The sequence below is a fragment of the Centroberyx affinis genome, unplaced genomic scaffold (genome assembly GCF_046629955.1).
Source record: "Centroberyx affinis isolate AG114_WGS23_722 - 3 ecotype Tasmania unplaced genomic scaffold, CSIRO-AGI_Caff_v1 ptg001400l_1, whole genome shotgun sequence".
NCBI lineage: Eukaryota > Metazoa > Chordata > Actinopteri > Beryciformes > Berycidae > Centroberyx > Centroberyx affinis.
This window is the reverse complement of record NW_027279882.1, coordinates 106,937-134,385: the sequence shown is the minus strand read 5'-3', so window position 1 is coordinate 134,385 and position 27,449 is coordinate 106,937. Positions and strand designations below refer to the sequence as shown.

Sequence of the window (27,449 nt, the reverse complement as noted above, 5' to 3'; positions counted from 1 at the left end):
GGAGTGCCTCCACTGCCCTCCCTGTGGAGCCAATTTTCCCTCAGGAAGCAAAGTGACTCAGTTGTGGTTTGACATTGTTTGTGAGTGCGTATGGTGTGTGTGTGTATGTGTGCATGTGTGTGTGTGAGAGAGAGAGAGAGAGAGAGAGGGACAGAGAGAGAGAGAGCGATATAAAGAAAGAGCAAGTATTTGCATGTGTGCACATTGCATGCTCACTCATTTGCGTATTTGTTTGTGTGTGTGTGTGTTTGTGTGTGTGTGTGTGTGTGTGTGTGTGTGTTCAAGCATATTTACGTGGTTACATGTTTGAGCCCCGGGACTGGCATGCTTTCCCAGGTCAGTCTGAGGTTTACCGGTGTCCTAAAATATACCACTCGTTCCCCGGAGTAGGAAATGTTTTATGACAGTTGGTGCAGACATCACACCACTACGCCCCAAATGTAAAGTCTAAGAGGAGCGTATGCAGGGTGCTATCAAAACCAAAACACACCCAGAAGGCACACTGCAGGATTGGTCCCATGGATGCGGAAATAGCTCGTAAAATGTTTAAGTTTTCAGAGGATGGTGGGAAGTCTTGCGTTGTGTGTGCGTTAGTCCAGTGATTCTCAACCTTTTTCATATCAAGGACCCCTAATTTAGTACACATTATGGCCACGGACCCCCATTTGATTATATTTTTTCTAGCGGACCCAAATCTGAGAATATTTTTAATGTTAGATATGATTTTGTCCAGAATTCCTTGACTATCTGTATTGTAGGCAGAGAGATAACAGTGAATCTATGATAAAAACAGTCATTCTTCTACATTCTCTAATTGTTTACTTCTTGTAAATGAAATAATGTTGAAGTTTAACAATTCATCAATTTGCTGAGGACCCCCTGGAACCCCCTCATGGACCACTGGTGGTCCCCGGACCCCACATTGAGAACCACCGCATTAGTCCAAATTCAGCCCAATCACACTAACATTAAGGCTTCACTCTGACATTGATGTAAGGCTGACCCCTTGGCTGAATACTAGGCCCACATATGTAGGATGATGGATGAGAAACACTGGTTTGATCCCTGCTGGTGTCACCACACTCAGTTCTGTTACATCATAGAATTGCTTCTTATTGCTGTCATTGATCTGAGCTGCAAAATGTTGGTCCACCTTCCTCTGCTTACACAGAGCGTTTTTTTGGCAGGAGAGCAAAGCGAATGCACGGATTGAATTAAAACTTTTCATATTTGCTGGTCACACATGAGCTCATACTGTTAAGTTGATGCAAAATAGCCTTTCTAATAGCCAATAGCCAAAGCTATAAAACAAATGGAAGTGATTTCCGGCATATCAAGATACTTTATGCTTTTCAAACCAATATTTAATATTCTCCAGAGCTCCATGGTTGTGTGTGACTGTGGGGGTGTATCTGAAGTGGACAGATTTTATTGTATTTTTTCCCCCAGAAGTTTTGGGGTGTGTGTGTAACACTACGGCATGAGGTGACCTCATTCTGAGTGGGAACCACCCACGGGGAATCCCCCAACTCAAACTGTTTGTAGGCCTATGCATCCATGTATGTGTGTGTGTGTGTGCTTGTCTGTGTATCTCTGCCATATGCTGAAGTAACTGCGGACTACTCATCCTCAGAAACAAGCATTGGGTGGTCCTGTACTTCAAACAGCGATAATTGCTTGAGAAAGGTACAGCAAGCAGGTAGAACTAAGCTGAAAGTTGCTCCAGTAAGCTCCTAATGCAGCAAAGCCCAAACTAACTCCTAAAACAGGCTAAAGTGCTTATCTTAGCCCTTAAGTACGCTGGGAGCAGCGCGGCTCTGATGGTTTTCACAGCTGTGAAGCCTGGCGGTAATGTATGCGAGTAATGAATGCAAGTTCAAGCCTTTGAGTTTATTCAAATAAATTCCACTTTTATTTGATCTCACTGGAGTCCATTTATCACACACAGACACGCACGCGCCCATACACACACACACACACACACACACACACACCTAGTGGCCATCTGAAGGAAGTGGGAGGTCTGTATTAGCATGAGAGTGAAAAGGCAGCCCTTCCTGTATACTGTGTTCTGACTCATCTCTGTTCAAGAACAACAGCCAGGCACGCAGTACACCGATTCTGGTGACCGGACAGGAAAGGATTGGTATCCATCAGTCCGGTGGGAGCGAAGTGGGCGAGTGTGTTGTGTGTGTGTGTGTGTTTACGTTCACGTGTGTCCATGCGCGTCTGTCAAACATGTGCGCCTGTGTGCGAATGTGTTTGTTTCGTGAAGGTTCGGGGGTGTTGCGCAGCTCAGAAGTGTTCCCACTTTGAAGCTTGATCTGGGAAAGGATTGGCCTCCTCCACCTGCCCCCTTCTTCCTCTGTCCTGCTGGACCAAACCCTGCCAGCCTTTTCCTCTTCCTGATTCGCTCCGTCCCTCCCTGTGTCTGGGACAAGGGAGAGCACAGTGCTAATCCACACTCAGATACACACACAAACTTTAAGTCTGTGCGCAAATTTGTTTGTACTGCATGTGGGGACTAGAAACACAGAGAAGAATGCAACTCCCATCGTGGGGATTTATACCCAATGTTGTTCTCAGAAGAGGGATATATACCGCAACCACGCTGCTCAACCCTGTAACACACACACGACACCCACAGAATCACACACACACGCACACACACACGCACACACACACACACACACACACACACACAGACAGGTCCAGACTGCTGCTCTGGGTGCCGGTGCTGTTTCTGTTTGGGCTGATTGAACCGCCCTGTAACAGATCCACACAGCCAGAGGAGACATCATGCGATACCTTCCCACGGCTTTCACTCATCAGCACACAGACATCCACTGGGCTGTATTGATTAGGCGACAGAGTGGCGGTTTGTTCCAAATATGTTCTCCACTCTGCATTCGCTCACACACACACACACACACACACACACACACACACACACACACACACACACACACAGTCTCTCTCTCACATTCACTTCACCAAGGAAGTTCAAGATGTTTTTTCCTGTTTACTTGATATAGTGATACAGATTAGAGGCGCCCAAATGATGAACGAAGATACACACACTTGCATTTGTATTACTATACTTGTGAGCACCTTCCATAACCTTATCCTTAACCCTCACCACGTTGGCCCTTACCCTAACCTAAATCTAATCCTGATTCTAACCTTAACCCAAAACCTAAATCCTAAACTAGTCTGTAGCAACTGATAATGTAATAACAGCCAGATAATAATGACTTGTCAAGTCAAAATGTAATTAAATGCTTTCCTAAATGGGTCAAAAATTTAATAAAGTCTGTTAGTGTACCATTAATAATTGCTGGATAATCACATTATTACATTAGCTGGCAATTATGACTTCATAAGGGGTGTTAAATATTTGTGATGTAATAATAATATTGACTAATAATGTAATTACTTGAGTTATTAGATTATATTCAATATTCAATATTATTATTACATCATCAGTTATACAAATGTTAAACCCCTTATGACATAATAATTGATATTATTACATTACCTAGGGAATTAGTACATTAACAGGCTTTATTACACTTTCAACCCATTTCATTACATTTTGGCAAGTTATTACATCAACCAGTTACAGTATCAGTTGCTATATAGCCCCTTGAAGAAGAGGCGGAGGATTTTCCGTATCTTTCTATCTGTGGGAGGACATTTGGTCCTCATAAGTATAGAAATACAAGAACACACCCACACACTGACACACTGACATACAATTGTCCATGTCTTGTTAATCTCCTGATTTGTGGTATCACTTTAACAGTATGACTATGACTTCACACCTGAGGGGATTTTCAGTCCCCCATGTTGAGTTGTTTGTTGCCTCGGCCAGGTGATACCATCTCTTTGGTCCGGCTCTGTGCCCGCCTGGAAACTCCACCCAACTTGATAGAACAACTCTGTTCTATTTCTGACCCGATCACAAGACAGGCTCTGAAGAGACCTATCGGACCTTTGATATGGCGAAGACACAAAAAGTTACCGGGAGATAAAGATAGTTAACAAGTCCTCTAAACTGACTTTGATTTGTGCCAAAACACTGAAACTTGAGCATAAAGTAGAGATGCATATAGGAAAAGGCAAAGTAGCATAAATGCTTGTGGGATGACAAATCTAAAAGGCCCTACTATAGATAAACTAATAGGAATTTGCATCTTTTGTTGTCCACTTCTTTCACTGGAGAACCCTGCAACAGATACTTTACATGCGACTTTGATTATCTTTTTCTAAAAAACACAAACAAAAAGCATCATGTATTTGGGCAGAGCGTTTTTCCATCTGCACACATTGATTTAATTAAGAGCCCCCAAAAAATGATCTAAAGATTATGAGTCACGGCGATGACCTTCAGCTAATTTGGTGAAAACGAACATCAATTCAACCCGATGTCAGGGCAAAAACCCGACATGACTCATGTGTGCACGCAGACAGATACAGGGCACCAAACAGTTTACTACAATGATTAATGGCATAATCGAAAACAGATTAAGAGCAGCACATATTGTTAGGTAAGTATTTAATGCAGATGTATGGAGTACTACAGTCAGCGTTAGTGTACCTTACTTCCCGGAAACCCTTTTACCATCTAAGTGTTGACTATGCTGTTTCATCCAACCAAACTCAGTGTCCAACATAATATGAGCCAAGACAGCCCTCCCGTTAAAAATACACCAAATTCAACTGAGCGTGTCGCTGAGTAGTGTGTAGGCCTGCTGGTAATCTCCGCTGCACTGGATGAGGATGTCCTGCAGGAAGGCTCTGCTGCAGTACGGGAATCTGTTCTCCAGCTTCATCACGGCCCACTCACTGTCAGGCTCTGGGTCTGGAAAACACACAGGAAAGAATTAATCTTCATAGATCCCCATTATTTTGTTATTGTCCCCCTGAGACTCCTGTTGAAAGACGGTTCTGTGATTGTCACGAGGCAAACAGTTGGATGTCTTTCCATCAAATACTGCCTTCACTTTTTTTTCCCTGTGAATTCCCCTTTTTAGTGGATCAGCCTAACTGAGAGAACTGTACAAGCTGTCTTGTCAGACATTTGCACACGCACACATTAGCCACCCAAGTCAGAGAGGAGATCCCCACAATGCTGCGCGCTGGGTCATCTGGTTCAGACAGATGTACAGAGGAGGAGCGAGAAAACACGGGATTCAAAGTCTCAGAGGAAATTAGGAAACACCGGTCTTCCTCTGCTAGTCGCTCTGCCAGCCAGCCTGAAGGCTCTCCTGTCAGACTGTTCTGCCATCTGTGCCATCCTGCTTCCCTCCAACTACCCACACTGTCCAGGATCGGATGCCCGGCGGTTCTCCCCTGCCGCAGCCCGGTCCAGCTCCGGGGATCTGGGGAAGGCTCCATGTCGGAGGGAGACAGATGGGAGAGGCCATCACCCAGCCAGGCAGGAGATTGGCCCGGGCAGGTAATGACAGAACGGAAAGACCTGATCAGCACACTGGGAAAGTCTAGGCCGGGGCTAGCGGATGCTGCCTGACAGATGGATCGAGGATACTGTGGGATTCCAACATGCAGAACGGTGCCCACAAACTCAGCGGTGCCAGGACTCAGGATTTGAAATGAACTTGGGTATTTTGGCCTCACCCTCAGATCAGTGGAGTCGCCCTGCTGTGGCTGCTGTTGTGATGGACAGTTAGCTACAGATGAAGGGCTACGCAGAGGCAGAAAAAAGAGCCACACTAACAGAGAGAGGATGGGACTGCATTGAAGAAACTGTTGGCAAAACATTTAGGATTAGGATGGGGTTAGGCAGGGACTATGGGGGATTACACTGGGTATAAAAAATAAATGTACAACTAATCCACTTTCATCACATTTTCCATCATCTAGTAAAGTTACAGTGCAGTTTCAGAGTAACTTGTGAGACAAACTGAATTCCAGATAGTCTGAGACAAACTGAATTCCAGATAGTCTGAGTTTCATGACACGCAGTACATACCAAAGTCTGCAGTAGCTGGAAACGCTAAGGCACAGTAGGTATGCAACAAACATGACGTTCTCTGCTTCTGTTTTCTTTCTCCTGTTGTGAGTGAAAGGCATTCGCATCGCTATAGCAACCAGTCAGGTATCACACTCAGCATGCCAATCTCTCTAAACTCAGACCAATTATGAAAGGGAGGGGGTGCTGCTCTTGGCGTGTCAGCTTGGCAGGGAGCCGAGTGTCTGTCGGACTGGCGTGGGCTCAAGACTCCCAGAGAATTTCCCTCTCCTCCTGACAGCTCCTAATTAATAGCATTCAGTGAGTGTGTGTTTATGTGTGTGCAGCATGACTTTCATACTGTCATTCCTGTGTCCTGTCTGCATACTCACACTCTTATCTAAACGAGTGTGTGTGACACACAAAGATCATTTATTTTTATTTACCTTACCATCGCTCACTCCTTTGAACAGTAAGTAAAGGTTTGTGCCCAGAGAAGTGGGAAAATGCCTGCGTACTCACATTTACACACACACATTACGCACACACTACAAGTATCAACAGGACTTGATTGTCAGGGGCTAGTGCTATGCACCACACAACCTCCTGCCTACATTTTTTAAGCACACAGAGTCTTTGATTTAAGACAGACTAAACAGACAATCAGAGTCTTCTAAGGAGGGATGAGGTGGGCAATTCTTGTCAAATGTCTGATTTAGGTTTGGTTAACCAGGGTAGAGCCCGGCTAAAAAAGGCGTGAGAAACAGTAGACGGAGTCATTCACACATCGGTCCGCTCACCAGCCTCCTCTGCCCAGCCGGAAGAGCTGTGTTCTGGGCCTGGTTTCAGGTGAGTGAGGAGGTCCTGCGGTTCAGGGCTTTGGGACAGCTGCTGTCTAAAGTCTTCAAAGGCAAAAGAGGGACGCTCTGCCTCCCAACCTCCTTCCCTCTCTGCCTCTCTCCCGCTCGAGGTGCCTTGACGCTCTAGTCTGTCCAGGAACGCTGAGTTCACCCTGTCGAAATATCATGAATAGAAAATTGGTAGTTTGAGGAGATGGGACGGTCTTCTCTGTTGCAGCCCAACTTGGGGATTTACACTGATAAGACAACTGTACTTTTTTTTTTACATCAAAATCTTGCCTAGTGCAGCGTTAAATTCTACAAATTTGTCTATACTCCTAACAGTAGTTGCAAGGTTGGAGACAGCACATGATCAAACTATCAACATTCAACATGTCAGAAGGAGACATTTTGTATATACCTCCTGTGGTCCAGCTGTGCGTCTCTCTTCCTTTCCTCCTCTTTCTCCCTCTGTTTCTTCTCCAAGGCCTCACTCTGAGAAAAAAGGAGATTAATTAAACCTGACTGACCTGACTACTACCACAGTATAAAGGAGAATATAGCTTATAATGTAATATGCCCTTGGGAGCTGGAAAAGAGCTAAAAAGTAGTGTGTTATCAGTAGTGATTGTAGCGGTGGTTATCAAAGACTATGGTGAATGACTAACTGAGCCACTGGACTGATCTGATAAAGGCTCTCATTGAAGCTATAGCTATAAAATGGAAATCCAACGTAAAACAGAAATTACATGTTATAACTGTGATCTTGGACAGTGAATTCTTGTTCAATCCCCAACAAATTTGAGGCCAACTTTATAGATATAATGAATGGTAATATGGACAGGTGGACAGTGATTTTATTTTTTAAACTTATAGAGAGACAAATCCACCCACACTAATAAGATGAAAATCTAATGATCCCTGTGGAGAAATGAGTCAAAATGGGGGATATGTAAACATATACAACGGACAATTTAGAAAGTAATAGAAATTGTATGAAGGAAAGTATGAAAAGCATTAAGAGGGTGTGCAAAATAGCAGCAGCAGCACTAGCAGTAAAACCTATTGAAAGACGAATGAAAAAATATGCACAATATGAGAAGAATGAAATCGCAGCAGTATGAAAAAGTGATTAAAAAAATCAATAAATATGCAATATACAACAAAGGGGAGGAAATGTAGTATATGTGGAAAAATAATATGTGAAATTAGTATTAGTATTATTAGTATATATCATGCAGATGTAACAAATAATGCAGTCTGGATGGAGTTCATCTCCAGCCGCACATACTGAGATGGATTCCCTCCTCTTTACCTTCCTCCGCTGTTCCTCCTTCATCAGCTGCAGGGCCAAGTTCTCTTCTTCCCTCTGCCTGTCCCGGTACTCATGCACTGGGTGCTGGGTGGGGGTGAGAGAAAGGCAGTAGAGGTTAAATCAGTGTTTTGTCCTGTGTAATGTGTGTCTTGTGTCATTAGGTGGCTACTGTCTTTGTAATTGTAACAACTGCAGCTTTGAAAGATTTTTCCAAGGTTGTAAATGTTGCCCAGTCTGTAGCCAAGATAGCCTACAACTAACTTTTCAGAATTGCATGCAGTCTGATATAACAGGGCATCAATTGACAGACTGAATTCCAATGCCTTTTGATCACTATATCACCAAGCTTAGACTAATTTATTCATAGAATTCAATTCAATAAATTGAGTATCAGGCATTTTGAAAACATCACACACTGGGATCTATACTGAGAGCAAGAAACTATGTTTTGCCTCTTTTAAATACAAATTACACACAATACACTACCAGTCAAAAATGTTTTTCATTATCTTAAAGCCATTTTGATCTAAAGGCTTATGCTTATATGCTTGAAGTTTGTTTCTTAGACAATTATAAATAGTGAAGTTGAATCTAAAATTTATGAGTTTTGATTTAACAATTTTTTGGTCAGTGCATAATTCCATTTATGTTATTTCATAGTTTTGACGTCTTTACTATTATTCTAAAATGTGGAAAATAGTAAAAAATAAAGAAAAATGTGGTCTAAACTGTTGACTAGTAGTGTAGATACTAAAATATAATTGAACAATAAAGATAGAATAGAATAAATACAACAGAACCAAGAAAGGGTAAAAGAAAGGGTAACACCCCCCCCACCTTCTTCTCCCTCTACACTCTGTTTTCCTGTCCCAGGAGAGCTGTGGGTCAAGAAGGAGGGGGGGGGGGGGTTGTTTAGGATGGCCCGAGAGCAAGGAGGTATGGTGAGCCCACCTGTACTCCGCTCCCATCAGAGCTTAGCATACAAGCTCCCCCTGATACCCTGATATATACACACACACACACACACACACACACAAACACACACGCATACTGAAGCAGGGGATATGAGGGAGAGATCAATCTGTCTTATGGAGCCATCGCTGAAAGAACAACAGATCCCAGGGTCCCAGTCAGAACCACATCAAGAGGTTCGACTTCTGCTGCGCTGCGGCCGCAAGCTTTCATCTCCTAATCTGTGACGTCTATCTGGGAGAACTACAGGCTGGGAGAAACTCCAGAGGAGAGGAGAGGGGAGGAGAAGAGAGGAGAGGAGAGGAGGGGAGGGGAGAGGAGAGGAGAGGAGGGGAGGGGAGAGGAGGGGAGGGGAGAGGAGAGGAGAGAAGAGAAGAGAAGAGAAGAGAAGAGAAGAGAAGAGAAGAGAAGAGAAGAGAAGAGAAGAGAAGAGAAGAGAAGAGGAGGAAGAGTCGATTTTTCTACATTGTAGCGGTGTATTTTTTGAAATTAGAAAAAAAAAGTAATTTAATTTTTAAAAATTACTGTAGGCCGAATAAGAAAGAAGAGAAAAGAGGAATGTCTAGTTACAGGTAAAATATTGCTTTTTGGGGTAAAGGGGTAAAGGGTATTTAAGAAATTTTTATATAAAAAAAAAGGACTGTATTTACTTTTCCCTTCCAACAGGTGAGGGAAGGATACAGGGACATGTTTGGAGAGGAGAGGTGAGGTGAGGAGAAGGAGGAGGCAGAAAGAGGAGAGTCTCTGTTTCCCTCTGTAACCTTGGTATCATCTGTTGATCTGTATCATCCATTTAGCCTGTCTGTCTGCGTGTTGCTGTGTGTCCCACTACAAAACAGATACCTCTCTATTACAGCAACTGAGTGATCGCTTTTCATTCTGTGGGTTCTCCTTCCTGCACCATAGTACTCTCTCTCTCTGTCTCTCTCTCTCTCTCTCTCTCTCTCTAACCTGGTGCCACCAACTCGCCTGGCTGGTGATTTGGATGAGGACTATGAGAGAGAGAGAGAGAGAGAGAGAGAGAGAGAGAGAGAGAGAGAGAGAGAAAGAGAGAAAAAAAAAGGGGGAAAAAAAGCAAAACTAGCACAACAATGAGAAAAGCCGCACAAGAAAACATTTCCCTGTCCACCAAGGGAGCTGCGTGTGCGATTTTAACAATGTTGTCAGTCACCACATAATACGTTACAGCAGAATACAGTATGGAACGCTGTCCACAGGCCTTTTCCTGCTCTCTCTCTCTCTCTCTCTCTCTCTCTCTCTCTCTCTCTCACACACTCTCTCTCTCTCTCTTTCTCCAGCCTAACATCACTGACAGAAACTAGGCTGGGGCGAGGAACACAGACATTATTAGCATCATGTCTGACTTTCTGACAGACGCTGTCAACACTCTGCAATAAGTGTGTGTTTTCTGAACTAAGAATAACCGTGACATTCTCGAAATAACCTCTTCACCTTTCAAGAATTCAAGATTTATAGCAGCTATTTCATTCTACCTTGAGTCACCAAGGATGGCCGATACTGAGGAAAGTTATTTACACTGAGGTTCAGGGGGGGGTCAGGGTGGAGGTATGTTCCCTTTTTAGGCCGGTGACGAGAATTAGCGGATGACGTACGAGGGCGAGGCGAGGTTGCCCCCTTTGACTGGCAAAGGCTTCCTGTATGCCTTTATGTGATTGGACGGCTAGCAGCTTGGCCTCCCTCCAGGTACTTTCACTAGCACAGGTTATTCCACTCTACTCTGTCTTGTGCCTACAGCAGACTCCTCGCAGTCCTGTCTGTCTCTGTCTCTGCTTCGCCTGAACTCTGGGAAGTCCCTTGAACTCTGCTAGCCTTCCTCCTTGGAAGGGGAAGACAGACAGAGAGAGAGAGGGGAAGGGAGCAAGGAGAAAAGGAGGCAAAGGGAGGGAAAAACAGAGAAAACAAAGGGAGTGAAAGGAGACGGCGTAAAGACAGTAGAGGCAGCAGGGGAGAGGCGTAGAGAAGAATAGCAATTCCTATTCCTCAGTGTGTTTACACTTCCTCTCGTTCAGCCATGAGGTTGCCGTACTGCTGTGTGCCCGGGCTCTGACCAGGAGATAATTGCAGGGGGAGCAGGCTCCTCCGCTCCGCCCGGCATTCTGGGGGCTACTGCTTAATACCCGCTCGGCCCGGGTCGATGAAAACTCCGCACCCAAGGGTATTTACTCAGAAAACAGGGTTCAAAGGCAGATCTATTGGTGTGAAATACCGCAGCGCTTCAGTCTCCGACCCCACAGCCACAGATATGAGACACAACACTGAACTCTGGGACCCACGGAGCAAGTGAGTACATATGTGTCTGCACACGCATACAGGGACATATCCACGCACATACTGTACATGCATGCAGTGTATACAAACAAAACATATCCACACACACACACACGCACATGTGTGGTCGCCGGCTTACCCAGGATGATGTGTGCGTGGCACTGCCGGATGCCACCGGAGCTGGGCCTGCAGGCTCAAACCTCTGCAGCAAAGCCTCAGTCGCCCTGCATTAAAACACACACATTGCCGTTTCTCTCTCTCTTTTGCACTTACACACACATTTAAACAAAAAGACAGCACGCGCGCACACACACACACACGCGTGCTAATAACTGGGTATGAAGGAGTATTAGTTTACTCCCCAGACACTCCACATGCAGGGATGCTGACAGTACTGGAGTCCCACAAGGTTGACCAAGTTTGTTTGTCCTTCCCTGACACAACTGTCCCATTCACTAGCATCTGATCGGCCGTCCTCTCTCATGCTCCTACTCCTGACTCCATCTTCTCCGAGCCATGTCTAAATATCTTCATTGTTCCTTCAAGTTCACACATTGGTTTGTTGTCTCCTGTTTTTGTTTCTCTTGGACGGAGGCCAGAGATGCTACTTGACAAGCAACTTCCCTCAAGAGTGGTCAGCATCCAATATCCCCATAACATCTTGACTGACACTGTAATTGATGAAAAGCGGTCTGAATCGATGCTAAGTAATATGGGATAAAAACCTCATGCAGACATTCCAAATTAGTATTAATTCTAGATCCTATATTCATTTGAAACCACCAGCCACTGTATTCAGGGTTTGTCAGGATCCCACTTGTCTGACTGCAGTAACAGGCGTTACAGTGCTGAAGAGGTAAATAGGGGCAGTCAGAGGTGAACCTCATGTCACCTGCCCACATGTTTTCCCTGATGTCTATTATATACCTGATAGGCTCCATTTATTCTTTTTTGTTTCTGCCAGCAGAAAAGGCACACTTGCTAAAGTTCCAATAAGAATAGGTCAGCACAGGATCAGATATTGGACACTCCCTTTATAAAGAGCTAAAAAAAAAAGAGCTAGCGCTGGAGATGGTGTCATCCGATGCTGCGTTTATGACTGAGATCCGTTGCGGAACAAGAAAGAGCACAGTGCAACGCAAGACAACACAATACCACATGGTGACAGTGATGAGAGCCAAGTGAACCTGATCCAGGCCTGACCTGAGGTGATCTTGTTTGAGCTGCTCCCTCCTCCTCTGCTCCTCCCGTCGCCTCCTCTCCTCCAGGCGCTCAGCCTGCAATACATCACAGTCACCGCTCACACCGCAGCTCACAGCCAGCTGCATGGCATGTCGCCCTCACACTAGTCCTGCTTTTTCCTATGCAGGAGTGAATTGGGTTTTTTTTGTGTTTAATTTTGTTAATCATTTTTTTAAGGAGTGATTTTGCAACCAGTCCACTGACAGATCATGTCAAATCAGATCTACAATGTTTAAGGTAAACAAGCTGATGAGAAACCTCTATAATGGCTACCACTGTACAGTAGTTCACATACTGACATATACATATATACTGTATATATACAGTACATAAAACATGCAGTGATTTCTTGTATTTAGAAGTCAATGATCATATACAGTATAAATGAAGGCCATTATAAATATTTTATATTTCACTCTTTCAAACATAACCACAAATATCAATAACAACAAATAAACAAACAAATAATACCAATAAGTAAAAACAATAAATAAATAAAATAATTAAAAAGATAAAATCAAAATTCGCAATAGAGACCATTTATATCAGTTTGATTACATGGGAGAAATCAAACATTATTTTACAATATTTATATTATAGCTTTCCATTATAGACAACATTTTTACGTACTCAATATAGGGTTGCCATATCTTCTTGAAACTACCCCGCTTTTTCCTCAGAGTGACTGTGATTTTTTTCTAAAGGAATAAATGTATTCTTCTCTGAAAACCATTTTCCTATTAAGAGATGGGAACCGTCCATGTAATTGCAATGTATTTCCTGGCTATACTGAGGGCTATGTTTATAAATGTCATTTTCATTTTGAGATCTGTCTTTATGTTCGGGCCGTTCTGGCAACACTGACACCTGTGCGGCCAACCCTGCTTGCTGCACTCCATCTGAAGCAGTCCTGCAAGACAAAGAGGGTAGTCGGGTCCTGGAGCCGGGATGAGCCGTCGTATATTCTGTTATGGCGGTTTGAACACTTTATAGCTCTCCACCCGGCATTTAACTGCCCCTGTATCCAAGCTCTCCCAAACCAAAGTGGGTCAGGATGGATTCATGACCCAGAGATATGTTTTGGCCAGACTCTGTTAGATCACGTCTACGGACCGAGTAGAGGCTGTTACACACGGATCTGTTTATTTGCTGGATTACCAGTACATTCCTATGGTTTCATAAAGGTCGTGGCGCAACAGGAAAAAGGTCTGTGGACTACCGCCTCGGTCTTCAGTATTAATCACCCTTCCACACAGCTGCAGCTGTCCATTAACCGCTATTAGGCCGAGAGCGGGGCCAGACACGGAGCAGAGCATGTCTGGAAGCAAACTGGGGAGCTGCCTGTGGCAGCTGGAAACCCCAGAGACCATTAATCAGGTAGATCTCATGGCTTTAACGCCGGGTGTGGAGCAGCACTAACTCACGGCCCACCATGACACAGAGCAGCTCAGGTGGACGCCTGTCTCTGCTGACATCTAGAGGCTGATCATGATACTGTTCCTCACTGACAAAATACAACTTGGTAAGATGCACAGTGGAAAGGTGAAACCCGTGAAACTAATGCTGAGCTTAAAGGAAAAATCCACCCTTTAACATGTGCTTTAACTAAGGAGCGCAATTTTCATATTTTCTTGACAAGAAAAACTCTTGCTGTCTTGCTCTTACTACACTGTTGTTATTGCTCTCTCCACCTACATGTATAACCCATAGCTGGATGCACCCCTCCTCTTGGGGTTGTCAAAAGGCATTCTGGGAAATGTAGGAAATCAACGAGACAGGCTGAGGGAAAGTGGGTACACCAGAAAATTGTATCCAAGAGCGGATTCTCTTTGCTTTTGCATAGCCAAGCAGAATAACAATATGGGGCACCAGCCAGTGATTTGATGGCAGGGTTTAATATTGATACTGATAATTATTGGTAAATTGAACTCTCATGGAAATGCTTTCATTAAGGGCCTACAGTTCAATGTCTTGTTGTTTTAATCCTTGTCTCACCTTTTCCCTCTGTTTGTCTTTCATCTTCTGTAGCTCCTCCTCCTCTTCTTGTCTCCTCTTTCTATCCATCTCCTCCTTTTTCAGCTTGAAACAACAAAACACTATTAAATATTTATTTATGATTGAAACATCACAGAGAGGAAAAGGGCAAAATAACACATTGATATATCTATCCTGCATTTTAAACATGTTATGTTTTAATATATGAGATTGCATCGTTTGCAACACTGCATAGCCCGTGGAAGAACATCAAACAAAATATATAAAAAAATGTACATGAACATGATATGTGGCTGTGGTAGCAGTGCGAGGGAAGTACCTTTTTCTGCAGTTTGGACTGGCGTAACTCTCTCAGCTGCTTGTCTCTGGCCTCAACCAGTGACACATTACCACCTTGATACATAAAACGTCATATTCACAACATTTCAGTCAGGACATGTGTGTGTGTGTGTGTGTGTGTGTGTGTGTGGGGGGGGGGCTGTTCATGTCAAAGGATGGAGAATCAGGGAAAGACTAATGATATACAATATGGTTCAAGGTGATTTGCATGGGGTGTACAGTAGTTGATAGCTCAGGACCAGTGAATGTGCTGAGCTGTGTTGTGTGTTGGTTTACCCAGCTTCTCTGGGTTCAGGTGGACAGCGGGGGGTCGGTGCGCCTCCCTCCAACTCTGAAGATCCTGCTCTTCTTTCTGAGCCACTGTAGCAACAAAAACAGTCACTTGGGAGAGAAATTTCCAACATGTACAAAGATCCACGTTTTGTGATGACAAGAATACAGGCTGGATAGTTCCATGGATGGATGGATGGATGGATGGATGGATGCATGGGCAGAAGAGACATTTAAGTATAATCGACTTACTCATTGTCAGCTTGCTCCGCCGAGATTCATTTGGTGCGATCATGGAGAATCCATCTGAGCTGAGACAAAGAGAGAGAAACAAAGAGACTGTTAGTCATTAAAAACACGTCAGTGTTAAAATGTGATTAAATGTGTACAGAACAGAAGGATTAAACAACACATGGTCTACAATAAAACCATAAAACAATTATAAATCAGTATTTTCAGCTTCAGGACCATGACCTAAGAGTGTTTCCCAAACTCGGGGTCAGATATCCCATGGGGAATAGAGCTGCAACGATTAATCGATTAATCGATTAGTTGTCAACTATTAAATTAATCGCCAACTATTTTGATAATCGATTAATCGGTTTGAGTGATTTTTTAAGAAAAATAAGTCAAAATTCTCTGATTCCAGCTTCTTAAATGTGAATATTTTCTGGTTTCTTTACTCCTCTATGACAGTAAACTGAATATCTTTGGGTTGTGGATTTTGAGGGCATTTGAGGACGTCATCTTGGGCTTTGGGAAACACTGATCGACATTTTTCACCATTTTCTGACATTTTATAGACCAAACAAATAATCGATTAATCGAGAAAATAATCGACAGATTAATCGACAATGAAAATAATCGTTAGTTGCAGCCCTAATGTGGAAAATTCAATTCACCTATACAGTCACACAGAAGCCACTGTAAACACCTGGCTGTACACAGACCAGTTCAGATCAGTAGCTTGATTTCTGTTCTGAGGAATTACATTTGATTTTTGCACTCTGTCACACAGTAAATACCAGTGCAGTGTGAGGAGAAACACATTTTCAACCTCAACATTGTTTTAGTCACTTGCCTAGTTAACTTTCTATTTCCTATCAGAGCAGCGAGGTTCTACGAATATGAGCACAGGAATGCTGCCTTCAAGTGCTGTCGGAAATATCGTCATTACGACTTTAGCGCACATGGACGACCCAACAAGGTGACTTGGAAAGAAGGGATTTTACATGATGTTTAGGGAGCAGAGAGCATGGAAGCTATATTTTTTGTTATTTCTGTCAAAGGCACTTGGATGTGCGACAAGTCGTGTTTACAGCCTGAGAAGTAAAAAGTGGGAGCTTATGATGAGCACTTGAAGGCAGCAATTCCCTCTCGCGTCAAATGAAACGAAAGTGAAAGTTAACACCAGCGTAATACCGTCATTCTAGAAAAAAACCCGGTACTGACAAATAACATATTAATGCTAATAAATGTTAGTTAATAGAGCTACTCTGAAGACAGTTTGCTTCATATTTTGCGCATGGTTAACCATTAAAACACAGCATTCTACGCGTTTATCTAAATATTGTGTCAACAGTTAGACTCTAATTTTAGTAAATGCTCAATTTAGTAATAGCTAATAATCATATAACTCCATAATATGCATTCTACTTACTGTTGAGGCTGTCTCTCCTTGTCTGTCGCTGGATTTCCGCTGTCAGGTGCATTTCCAGCAGGATTCTCAGGTAGATTATCATCTCCAGACACATTCTGTGTACCAACGTTGTTGTTGTTGGTTCCTACATTATTTCTCCTGTTATTCGGATGGCTTCTGGTGTTCTGATGTGGATACATGATCGAGGCACTGAGCAGCTAAAAGATGATCCAGTGGCAGAAACAAGTTGGCTGTACAACTCTCGTCTACTAGTGGAAGATGTTCTTAGTGTAGCTTGTCACACTAAGACACACTGGCTGACTCACAGTACATATTAAGTACACAATTACTAGACCATAGACATGGGTGGGTCTTTATGCAATGGCGCCATCTGGTGGAACATTAGCAAAGGAGCAAAGAGCTTTTTTTTACGGTTACGGCACAGAAAACAGATAAAAGCTTTGCCCAGTATGAAGGCATAAGTATAATATGAAGGCAAAATATAAAATCACACATAATAATAATATACTCAATGTAATTATTTGACAAATGCTTGACAGCATCTTTTCTACATAATCAGCATACATATCATGGTAGGAGATAGTAAAGTCTACAAAAGACCATTGATTGCAATTTAATTTATAATAATATAATTAAAGTTGAAAGTATCATAAGAATAATCCTGGCCTATTTAAAAAATGACACTCACATTTCTTCAAAAACTCATTTATTGAGTTGATTATCACATTAGGACTTAACAAGCACATTGTTTGAGACAAACCAACAAATGAACAAACTGATGAAGATGCATGTTTTGGCCAGATATGCATTTTGACATACTGGATGTTAATACACACACACGGAAAGGACAAATGAATCCACAACATCAACCTCTTTAACAACTTTGAGTAGTTAGTAATGCTAAAATACAAAATCTAAAATTACCGTATTGTATTCACAATGTTACATGGTGAAGAACCGTGTTAAGGACAAGAGCCACAGCCGTTGTTTGAATGCAATGAATGACCATTTCTGTCTGAATGTTTCATGTCATTCTGGCTGCATCTCAGTTAGTAAAGTAACATATCAAACGCTTTGCTACAACAGTCAGTCATGGATAAAACATTAACCTGTAATTGAAAACTGAGCGGCATGGCCACTCTGCTGCCATGCTGTGAGGTTTCAGTAGTGAGATACAGGCTGACAGTGCTAGTGCTGCGGCTTTTAACTTGCACAATGGCACCAAAACTACAGCGTCGTCACTTGAATGTTAAAACGTCAAACAGTTGTGGGCATTTCCAGCGACTGACGCCGCTTTACGGGAAGTAGGGGATGTACAGAATCAATCGATGACTTTTGACACAAAACGAATAAGGCAGCGAGGGTCTAGAGGCACCCTCAGACAAATTCTGGTGGGAGTGTCCCCTGTCTAGCACTGATTACCAACAAATACTGACAACAAGCAAACCACACTCGCCTCAGGGGACCTAGTGCAATTAGGGTAAACGAGGTCACTGGTTCATCAGGTCGTCTGCCCAGTGCTGTTCCTGGAGATTGTTGAGCGTTTAAAATTGTAACTTTTGACCGCCACAAGTACGGCTTTCTGTGTACTAGTGTTGAGTGATACATTAGGAGGGGGGCTGGCCTTCATAGATCAGAAGCCTCCATTCCCCTTTCTTCTGGACAAGGCACCCTGCTTTATCAGACCCTCGTTTGGGAATGACTTAGTTTCAGTCCAAAGATCTGCTGGAGTCCCGGGCACACTCATCCCTGCTCCAGCGTTTCCTGGGGGGCCCATAATTCCAGTAGGTGTATAGATGTGTCTCTGTGTGCATTTGTATGTGTGTGTGTGTGTGTGTGTGTGTCTGTGTGTTTAACTGCAGAGGCTGGGAGGTGAGATCACAGCTTGGGCTGGCTGGCCAGCTTCATCTTCAGGTTCTCTGCCAGCTTGTCCAGGAATTCAAAGGTGTTCAAGTAGTCTGCCCGCTTCACACTGGAAACAGAGGAGGGGAGGGGAGAGGAGAGAGGGTTGAGTATGAACTTTAGCTACAGTGTGTGAGGTGTAGGCTGTGAGTGTTTGATTCAGGAGGGGACTAACTTGGGCAGGCCTTTGATGCAGATAGCCAGGTCCTTGGTCATGAAGCCGGCCTCGATGGTCTCGATGCAGACGGCCTCCAGCGCCTCAGAGAATACACGCAGCTCCGCATTCTTGTCCAACTTCGCCCGGTGCAGAAGGCCCCGTGTCCATGCAAAGATGGAGGCTGTGGCACACAAATGCACAAAATACAGGCATTAATGAATCCATATAGCAGATCAATGCGTGGGATACAAATTGAAACAAGATTATGTTAATAGAAGCTTCTATCTGTGGTTTTTGGGGTCAAGTTACGGACTAGGTGCCGAATGTGAGGCCCTTGACAGATAGAAGGTAGGCGTCAGTATCTTACCTATGGGATTGGTGGAGGTTTCCTTGCCCTGCTGGTGCTGTCTGTAGTGGCGTGTCACCGTGCCGTGGGCAGCCTCCGACTCCACTGTCCGCCCATCAGGACAGATCAGCACACTGGTCATCATACCCAGGGAGCCGTAGCCTGGAGCAGAGAGTCAAACAAGCATTTAGCCAATAAATTCAGAATTAAGACAAGAAAATCAGCAATAGAATTTTCAAGGATCAGATTATCAGGACGGTTTCTACATGGCTCTTAATTCTTTACCTAGATTTTTTGTTATATAAAAATACTGCAGGGATACAGGGACATTTGTTACATCTACTGTCTGGGCACTGTGGCTTTTAACATTGCACCCCTGACTTTTTATAATGTTGGCAATCTAGGGATTTACACTTTTACTCTTGCACTCAATGTAAGTTGCTTGGTGTAGGGCCACTATATAAATGCCTAAAATATAAAAAAGCAAATGTGAAGTAAACTTTAATTTCAAGTATCCAAGTATGTTTTCCGTTCTTTGGCTAGAAAGTATTTTGACAAACACGAAACAAGCTATAACTAGTCAGTGGAAATGATATGTGGTCTTCACCCACCTTGGGCGACAGAGTCAGACTGTACGTCTCCGTCATAGTTCTTGCAGGCCCAGATGAAGCCGCCCTCAGATTTCATGGCCTGGGCCACCATGTCATCGATCAGACGGTGCTCATACCAGATCCCCTTGTCCTCAAACTGAGCACGGTACTCCCTGAGACAGACAGGGAGGGGGACGACACACACACACACAACCTCTAAGTCTTGATCTTAAACCACATGCTACAGTCACTCTACATCATACTTTGGTGTGAGGGTGTGTGTGTGTGTGTGTGTGTGTGTGTGTGCGTGTGTGTGAGGGGGGGGAGGGGGTTCAAAGCCCTTACTTCTCGTAGATCTCCTGGAAGATGTCTTTGAAGCGACCGTCGTACTTCTTGAGGATGGTGTTCTTGGTGCTGAGGTAGAGAGGCCAGCCTTTGGTCAGACCCATCTGGAAGGAGCTGTGGGCGAAGTCCCTGATGGACTTGTCTGTGTTGTACATCCCCAGGGCCACGCCTCCTGTGCCTGGACACACGCACACACACATACACACACACACACTGTACAATAATGGCACATACAGGTGCACAAGTGCTGAGTGCAGCGTGTACATTTGTCTTTCTCCATATTTGTAGATACATGCTGATGAAATGTGTGGATGTGCTCCCTATTTTAGAATGCATTTTATATGCAAATAAATGTCAAACAATCAAACAAACACTTGCTCATACTGAGAAAGGCCTGGATCCATGGAGCCACTTGTCATTACTCAACCTTTTCAATTCTATTTCAATTGGCTCAGTGTTTGGTTTTGAGAGTGGTGAAACCAGAACGAGTAAATAGTTTGGTAGAGATAAAGTAGATAAGCCATATCTCTTATGTCCCATTTACAATATATACACATAGAATAATGGGCTTGTAAAAGCTTTTCTGTGGTGCCAGTCTAGCTAGGCTGTATTGACTGACACGCTATTACTCTTTGCACACTATGCAGCTTGTGATATTTGACATCTTTGCAGTAAGATATTTTTCATTTGAGATTGATGTGTCTACATTTGCACACCTGAGACATGGATAACTCTGAGTAAAAGAAGAAACAAAATGGCGGACATTCCACATGGCCCATTTTGCTATCTTTGTTGAATTACCAGACCTTTCACATGTGATGAAGGGTTGGAAGGCTGACGACTGACTGTGTTCTTACCCTCAAACTCGTGGACGACAAACTTGACTGGCTCTCCTTTTGTGGGCGTGTAGGTCATCTCCACTTTCCCTGGCCCAGGTACCACAAAGTCTGTGGCCTTGTACTGTGGGGAGCACATACAGAAAGACAAAAGGTTAATACCAAGAGAAAATGAGGCTCTTTCACACTGCTGAACCATACAACTTCCCCCTTTAGAGCTACCATTCAGGACCCGTGAAACCTGCCCTTTAAGATGATATTTGATATAAATGGATCAAAGGTCAAATGACAATGACCAAGACAGCCATAACCACCTAGGCAGGAGTAGCTATTCATCACCAAACGCATCAATTGAGGGAGAAAATGATGTCAGCAGAGCATCCAAATTGCATACTGTCGACTTCCATGTGACATTGCGTAACCAGCAGCCACATGACTCTTCACCTGAATTAGTCTCCTCTCAGTTGACGAAGTATTGACTTGGGCCGGGTGCCTCGGATTAGTCTATGATTTAGTTCTATGACATTGCTGCAACTTGTCTAGGCCGTGAAGGCGTCAGCGTGTCCACATTACGGTCCAAAGGGCAGCTTATGAATCAGTGAGTGAGCCTCTCCTGACAACATGGTTACACCTGAGCTAACTGCCTCCTACTGTGCTCAGACGGGACATGAAAGGCAGTAAGTAGTCAGTTTGTCATAGAGATTTGCTGGAGATGATGTTTAACTGCAACCTCGTCCTCTCAAACTGCTTCAGTAACTGTAGTGTTTATGTGACATAATAAGGGAGTTAAGTTATAAGTTTCTCTGCACATGGAAAAGGACTATTATACAATTGCTCTACAGTTGCTCTGTCGTTTTTAGCCGTTGTTCTGTTGTTCTATTACAAAATCAGGATTATTTCAACCTCATTAACAAGCCTGATCCCTGGTTCTGATATTCACTCATTTTTTCTAACATTGGACATTCACATTTTAAACTCAGACCTCATCGCCAAGGCAACCTGACCGACTGACTCCTTGTGAAGCATAGGCTACCTGGTCTCCGTGGGCGTGCCTGCCGATGATGATGGGCTTGACCCAGCCGGGCACCAGGCGGGGGATGTTCTTACAGATGATGGCCTCCCTGAACACCGTGCCGCCCAGGATGTTCCGGATGGTCCCGTTGGGCGAGCGCCACATCTGCTTCAGCTTGAACTCTTCCACGCGGTTCTCGTCCGGCGTGATGGTGGCGCACTTGATGCCCACGTTGTAGCGCCGGACAGCCTCCGCCGCGTCAACCGTCACCCGGTCGTCCGTGGCGTCGCGGTTCTCCATGCCCAGGTCGTAGCTACGCAGGAAGAGACGGAGAGAAGGAGTTGGAATCGATAGTGCTGGAATCAAATGTAATGAATGCATTCGTAGTGATGTACTGGAAATACTGTGTGTATTTGTGTGTATGAGAGAAAGCAAGGAATACAAGCAAGGAGAAATAGAGATAGAGGGACAGAGATAGAGCCAAAGAGACAGGGAAACCATTTACAAACTCAACAGCAGAGGCATGGGACCCCATAAACAAAGGCACTCTGTTCCAAGAAGAGCAGTGATTATAATACTTCAGTACACGCCACTCCACTGCTACCCTGGAGCATTAACTAACAAAGCAATAAAATGTACCATATGTCTCTGTTTTAGTTAGCTAGGAGCTGGGCAAATGCGAATATTAAAGTACAATGTATGATGTGGAATACAATTGTTCTGTGTCAAAGGACATGAATGACATTACTGAGTAGTAAAGAGAGTGGGAGCTTGCTTTCAGCACTTGCCAAGCGCTTGAGCGATGCTCCAAATAGCTGCCGAGGCCTCATAGGGCTCCGTGACTCAGCTGACGATCTAGTTCTTTTAAGACCAGACACAGCTTTCACATCAAGAACAGCCATTAACCTCCTACCCCCTCTGCCTTAACAATATCTTTTAATTCCACTTTTCTCACCTGTTGCTTAAAAGACAGTAAGGAGATTTCTCAAAACAACATAAAGACAGAGGAAACAAGGAATCAATTGTGCAATGACTACTGGCCTTCTGCCAAGATCATTTGTAAAGGGACTGGAAAGGTTTGCTCCACACCTCATACTTTGTCATGCTTGAGGAACTGCATAGCTTCACAACAAGCTACTAAAGGGAGGAACATATACAACATCACTTGAATACCAGACTAAGCTCAATACGCTCATCATTCCCCTTAAGTACTATATGCTTTCTAGTGCAACTGCCGGCATTGTGCAAAAGCAGCTATAACCCTTCACCTACTTTCTTCCTCCCCTCCCCCGTAAGCCAATACCAAGCCACAACAATATGAACTCAACAATAGTGAACAATCCATAAGTGAACACAAACCACTAAACCTCAGAGGTAGGCATAAGAAATGTGAAAGAGAACAAGTTCAGTTCATTGGTGTATGGTTGATATGCAAACTGCACTTTAACCAAGAGTTTCCTGTTTGTGTGTTTTGTGTTTAACCGTGAGGAACTGTGTCCTGTCACCTCCCATCCCCCATCTTTCCTTGGACTGCTGATAAACAGGTTGGCACTATTGCCATAAACCTACATGCACTCTAACCTGTGCCCTTCAAGGATAAACACTCACATGACATGGGTTTAGTCTGATAATGTCTGTAACTACTATTGAATTTGCTGCTGTGCAATTTAAGTAAGAATTGTGTTTAACTACTTTATCATGAACAGCTGTGAACAATAAAGGGTTACAATTTGCTTTTCCAATGGCCTGATTTGTGACGATGTTGTTTAAGCACTTGCATATTGAGTAATTATTACTCTAGCCAACAGAGTAATTATTACACCATATTATATTGCACCTGTGTTACCAAGGCCTACTGCAGAATAAATCATTAACTTTTACAATGTGATACAAGAAACTTGAATCATGAAATCATGAAAATACTGTGAAACTTCTATGTGTCATATAACACTATGGGGACAGGCCTCTACCTGTACAGCAATGGCCCAAAGCATTTCCTGGCTGTGCAATCCATCTAGCACAGCTCTATAAGCCACTATATTAAATGGCCACAACCAGGTGAGAATAGTTACTGGTTTAGTTGTGTGGCTTGTTCAGGGACATAGTGTGAAATTATGTGCATTGTACCATTTGTCCCAATAGGGAAGCCAAAGTCCAATGTGTTGTCTGTCTGTCCACAGTCTGAAGATCGGATTCATAATGAGGAGAGGGCAGATCAATGGCGCACAACTTCATGCAAAGGTCACGCAAATAACATACGATTCCAAACACAGTCCATACAAGAGATAAGAGGAGGAGAGAGTTACAGCTGTATTACAGCAAGATTAAATGAAGAACAGGGCCTTTATTTCATGCAGATAAAACAATATCTGGTAGGATTGGGTAGGATTTGGTAATCCATGATCATTACAGGTGATGAGATTATAAAGTGAGCATTGGATAGGATGTTGCTTTAGATATGAAAATGGTGTAATATGTCTTAACTAGGTTGGATAATACAGACAAAGTTGATCTATTTCTATCTATTATCTATTCTGCTGTACAAATTCCTTACACTAACAACACATCATTACATTATCTTTACTATTATCCCACTGCTACAATTAGAGGACTTGTCACATGTGGGGAATGGTCATAACATAACAGCCTGTTGAGCAACTACACACTGTACTCACTGCTGTATGATCAAGATAACAACGGCCTTAGAGGAGCCCCTTTGTCGAGGTCAAGGCAAAGGTACCACAGTCAATACTCCCACCGACCAACCACTCAGTCAGGTGCAAATCAAATACTCTCATGGGCTATTCTGCCTCTCACTCTCCATAAGGGGAAACCAGTAGAAACAGGTCAAACTAGAAATCCCAGCACTGCAGGAAGGTGGCAGTTCATTTTTTTCTCCTCCTAGTCACCCCTGCTGTGAGCTCTAATTGCCACACTACACCAGGTGCCTCATGTCAGTGGGAGAGTATGAAAACCAACACTGTAATTACAGAATGCAAAGTTGGGGAGTATGACCTGCAAGTTATAGGCGATTTTCCAGTTGCAGAGAGCAACTTTGTCACCAGTTGAAACATTTCCATGACACATTTGTTACTTATGAAAGAATGTGCATGTGTCCTGGAGACGTGATGAGGGGCAGATGCAGGGTGGGGGAATTTTCCAAGGGCTATGAAAGTAACTAAAAGATAAAGTGTGTGATCTACAGTGCGCTCCGTGCCCTGTGGTCTCCCTAGTGAGGTGTCATCACCTGTGCAGGTCCATCTCCAGGTAGGGGAAGATGAGTTTCTCCTTAATGAGCTCCCAGATGACCCGGGTCATCTCATCTCCCTGCATCTCCACCACAGAGCCTGCCTTGATCTTCTGAGACATCTTTGAGCCTGTTGGTAGACACAGAGAACACACACACACACACACACACACAAACATATGAACAGACAGAAACCAAGAGAAGCAGGGGAAGGAATAAATGTTTTTCTTTGCAACAAGAAAGAGGGGTGCGGTAGGGGGAGAACATGTCAAACGTAGCGGTCGCATAATAATCTGACAATTGAGTATTCAAATGAGTGACACTGAGTTGCCACATTACACAAGACTAGAATGAATGAACTTCTTTCAAAACATCAACTCGGAGTTACCAGACCAGTGACTCAGCATTTCATTCACTCAACATGATTAACTCCTTAATCCCCTTAACTGAGAGTGTGTCAAAGTGAGCCAAGCCCTACAACCATGGATCATGTGGATTACCCATGCCACGGTTCTACTGCCAACAATTACTTCATTTAGTGTCCTCTGTAGCCTCTACTTGAATTTAGTCATGACATAAGAGTTTATCACCATATTTGAAGAGTTATGATGATAAATATGGGCCAAGTGTTCCTTAATGCTTGCCTGCATGGTGGATTTTCTTCATAGTTTTCCTGCTGTAGCCTAGCCAAGATTATTAAAAACCTGATGACAACTTGCAGGTTTCTATTAGATTTTTTTTTTTTTGGAACATTCTGAACAGGACATCTGCAAAAGTTACATAAGTCTCAGGCAGGCTGATCATCGTATGATGGGGAGGGGACTGTCTGCAGAGAGAGACAGCCACAGACAGGCAGTTGAGCATGGGAGGAATGCAAACCGTGTTGGCTACAGTTTTGATAAATATACCGAAAACAGAAGGCTACTACCCAGAAAGACAGGATGTCTTAAATGTCCATCCTGGAGGCGGGTTGTCGGAAGTATTGGAAATTATCAATTGCTATGACTGTAAATAAATGTGAAATACAGTATACTAATATATTAGTGTCTAGACTACACCACAATAAAAGCCCCAAAAGTGACATGAGTTCGTTGAACGTTATTTTTTGGCCTCAAAGTAACGTTAAAGCCTTCTTCCTTCAACGGTTGGCAGCCTGACTCTGTAACGTCAGGCTAACCAGTTTAGGAGGAAAATGCGTCGCTATGCGTCGTCGCTATTTCGCTCTGCAACATGCAAAATTGTCATGGTATTTAAATGCCTACCTTAGTTTGAATACTGGTCCACAAAACGGTCTGCTACGGGATGAGGAGGCGGTATGAGGTCCTAGATTGCACAGACCGGGTTATCTGGGCTGGAAGCGACTGCGAGAGGTACCGGCCGGTGTTGCTTCCACAAACCCACTCGCTAGCTAACTGACAACATCCTAACCAATCAGAGACGAAAACAAAATCTAACCGCCAATCAGCTAAGCCCACACCGCAGGGGGCGTGACTTATGTGGGCCGGGTCTATGAAGAGAGCTACGATGAGTGGTCCAAGCGATGTAGCGCTCTTCCGCTATGGAACAGAGATCTCTTTACAAGATTTGCCTGTGGTTATATTGCCTGGCTGTAGGCTATATCAGCTAATTCAAGTTTCCTTTTAATTCATTGTGGCTATAGCAGGTGGGTCCCAAAGTGAAGTCCGGGGACCACCAGGGGTCTTTGAGGGAGTTCCAGCAAAATAAGGAATCGTTTTAACTTCAGTGGTCCTATTATTTCACTCACTATAGCCTACTTCAGCTCAATTGCAGAATTGTAAGCATGTAACCCCTCACACACACACACACACACACACACACACACACGGGCTGGTAGGCTACAAGCTGACAGGTTCAAATGTCCGCACTGACACAGTTTTGGGAAGATTTATGCAGAACTGACCTCCAAATCGCAGACCTTCTGGCACACGGAACATCCTCGCCCCGGCACTCTGCCTCAGTTGAGCCGTTTCCAATTTGCACTTAAAGTCGGCCCATAATTCAAAGTATGCTGGAGCAAACCGTTGTGCAATGTGCCCCGTTTATCTGACAATCGGACTAGAACAGACCTGAAGGGGGAGTTAATATTTCCTGTGACGGA

General features: G+C 43.7%; 2 protein-coding genes across 2 annotated transcripts; both read right to left on the bottom strand.

Annotated features, from left to right (window-relative positions):
* Positions 1-4,352: 4,352 nt before the first annotated feature.
* Positions 4,353-17,192, bottom strand: epsti1 (epithelial stromal interaction 1). The gene is made up of 11 exons (XM_071526327.1): positions 16,896-17,192; positions 15,488-15,546; positions 15,242-15,325; positions 14,946-15,019; positions 14,627-14,710; positions 12,593-12,666; positions 11,529-11,613; positions 8,129-8,212; positions 7,235-7,308; positions 6,775-6,986; positions 4,353-4,864 (listed from the first exon to the last, which is right to left on the bottom strand). The coding sequence occupies exons 1-11, from the start codon at positions 17,072-17,074 to the stop codon at positions 4,719-4,721; spliced, it is 1,155 nt and encodes a 384-aa protein (XP_071382428.1). The 5' UTR covers positions 17,075-17,192; the 3' UTR covers positions 4,353-4,718.
* Positions 17,193-17,594: 402 nt separating this feature from the next.
* On the bottom strand, positions 17,595-26,728 carry idh1 (isocitrate dehydrogenase (NADP(+)) 1). Its single transcript, XM_071526329.1, has 9 exons — positions 26,593-26,728; positions 25,331-25,460; positions 22,105-22,396; positions 21,093-21,195; positions 20,236-20,413; positions 19,912-20,063; positions 19,322-19,462; positions 18,973-19,135; positions 17,595-18,867 (listed from the first exon to the last, which is right to left on the bottom strand). The coding sequence occupies exons 2-9, from the start codon at positions 25,450-25,452 to the stop codon at positions 18,774-18,776; spliced, it is 1,245 nt and encodes a 414-aa protein (XP_071382430.1). The 5' UTR covers positions 25,453-25,460; positions 26,593-26,728; the 3' UTR covers positions 17,595-18,773.
* Positions 26,729-27,449: the final 721 nt, after the last annotated feature.

Coding starts and splice junctions, on each gene's coding strand:
- idh1 (XM_071526329.1), bottom strand. CDS start 25,452: ATGTCTCAGAAGATCAAGGCAGGCTCTGTGGTGGAGATGCAGGGAGAT. Junction 22,397..25,330: donor CTGGAGATGGACCTGCACAG/GTGATGACACCT, acceptor CTTCCTGCGTAG/CTACGACCTGGGCATGGAGA. Junction 21,196..22,104: donor GGCACGCCCACGGAGACCAG/GTAGCCTATGCT, acceptor TGCTCCCCACAG/TACAAGGCCACAGACTTTGT.
- epsti1 (XM_071526327.1), bottom strand. CDS start 17,074: ATGTATCCACATCAGAACACCAGAAGCCATCCGAATAACAGGAGAAAT. Junction 15,547..16,895: donor AAGGAGAGACAGCCTCAACA/GTAAGTAGAATG, acceptor TCTTTGTCTCAG/CTCAGATGGATTCTCCATGA. Junction 15,326..15,487: donor GCGGAGCAAGCTGACAATGA/GTAAGTCGATTA, acceptor TTGTTGCTACAG/TGGCTCAGAAAGAAGAGCAG.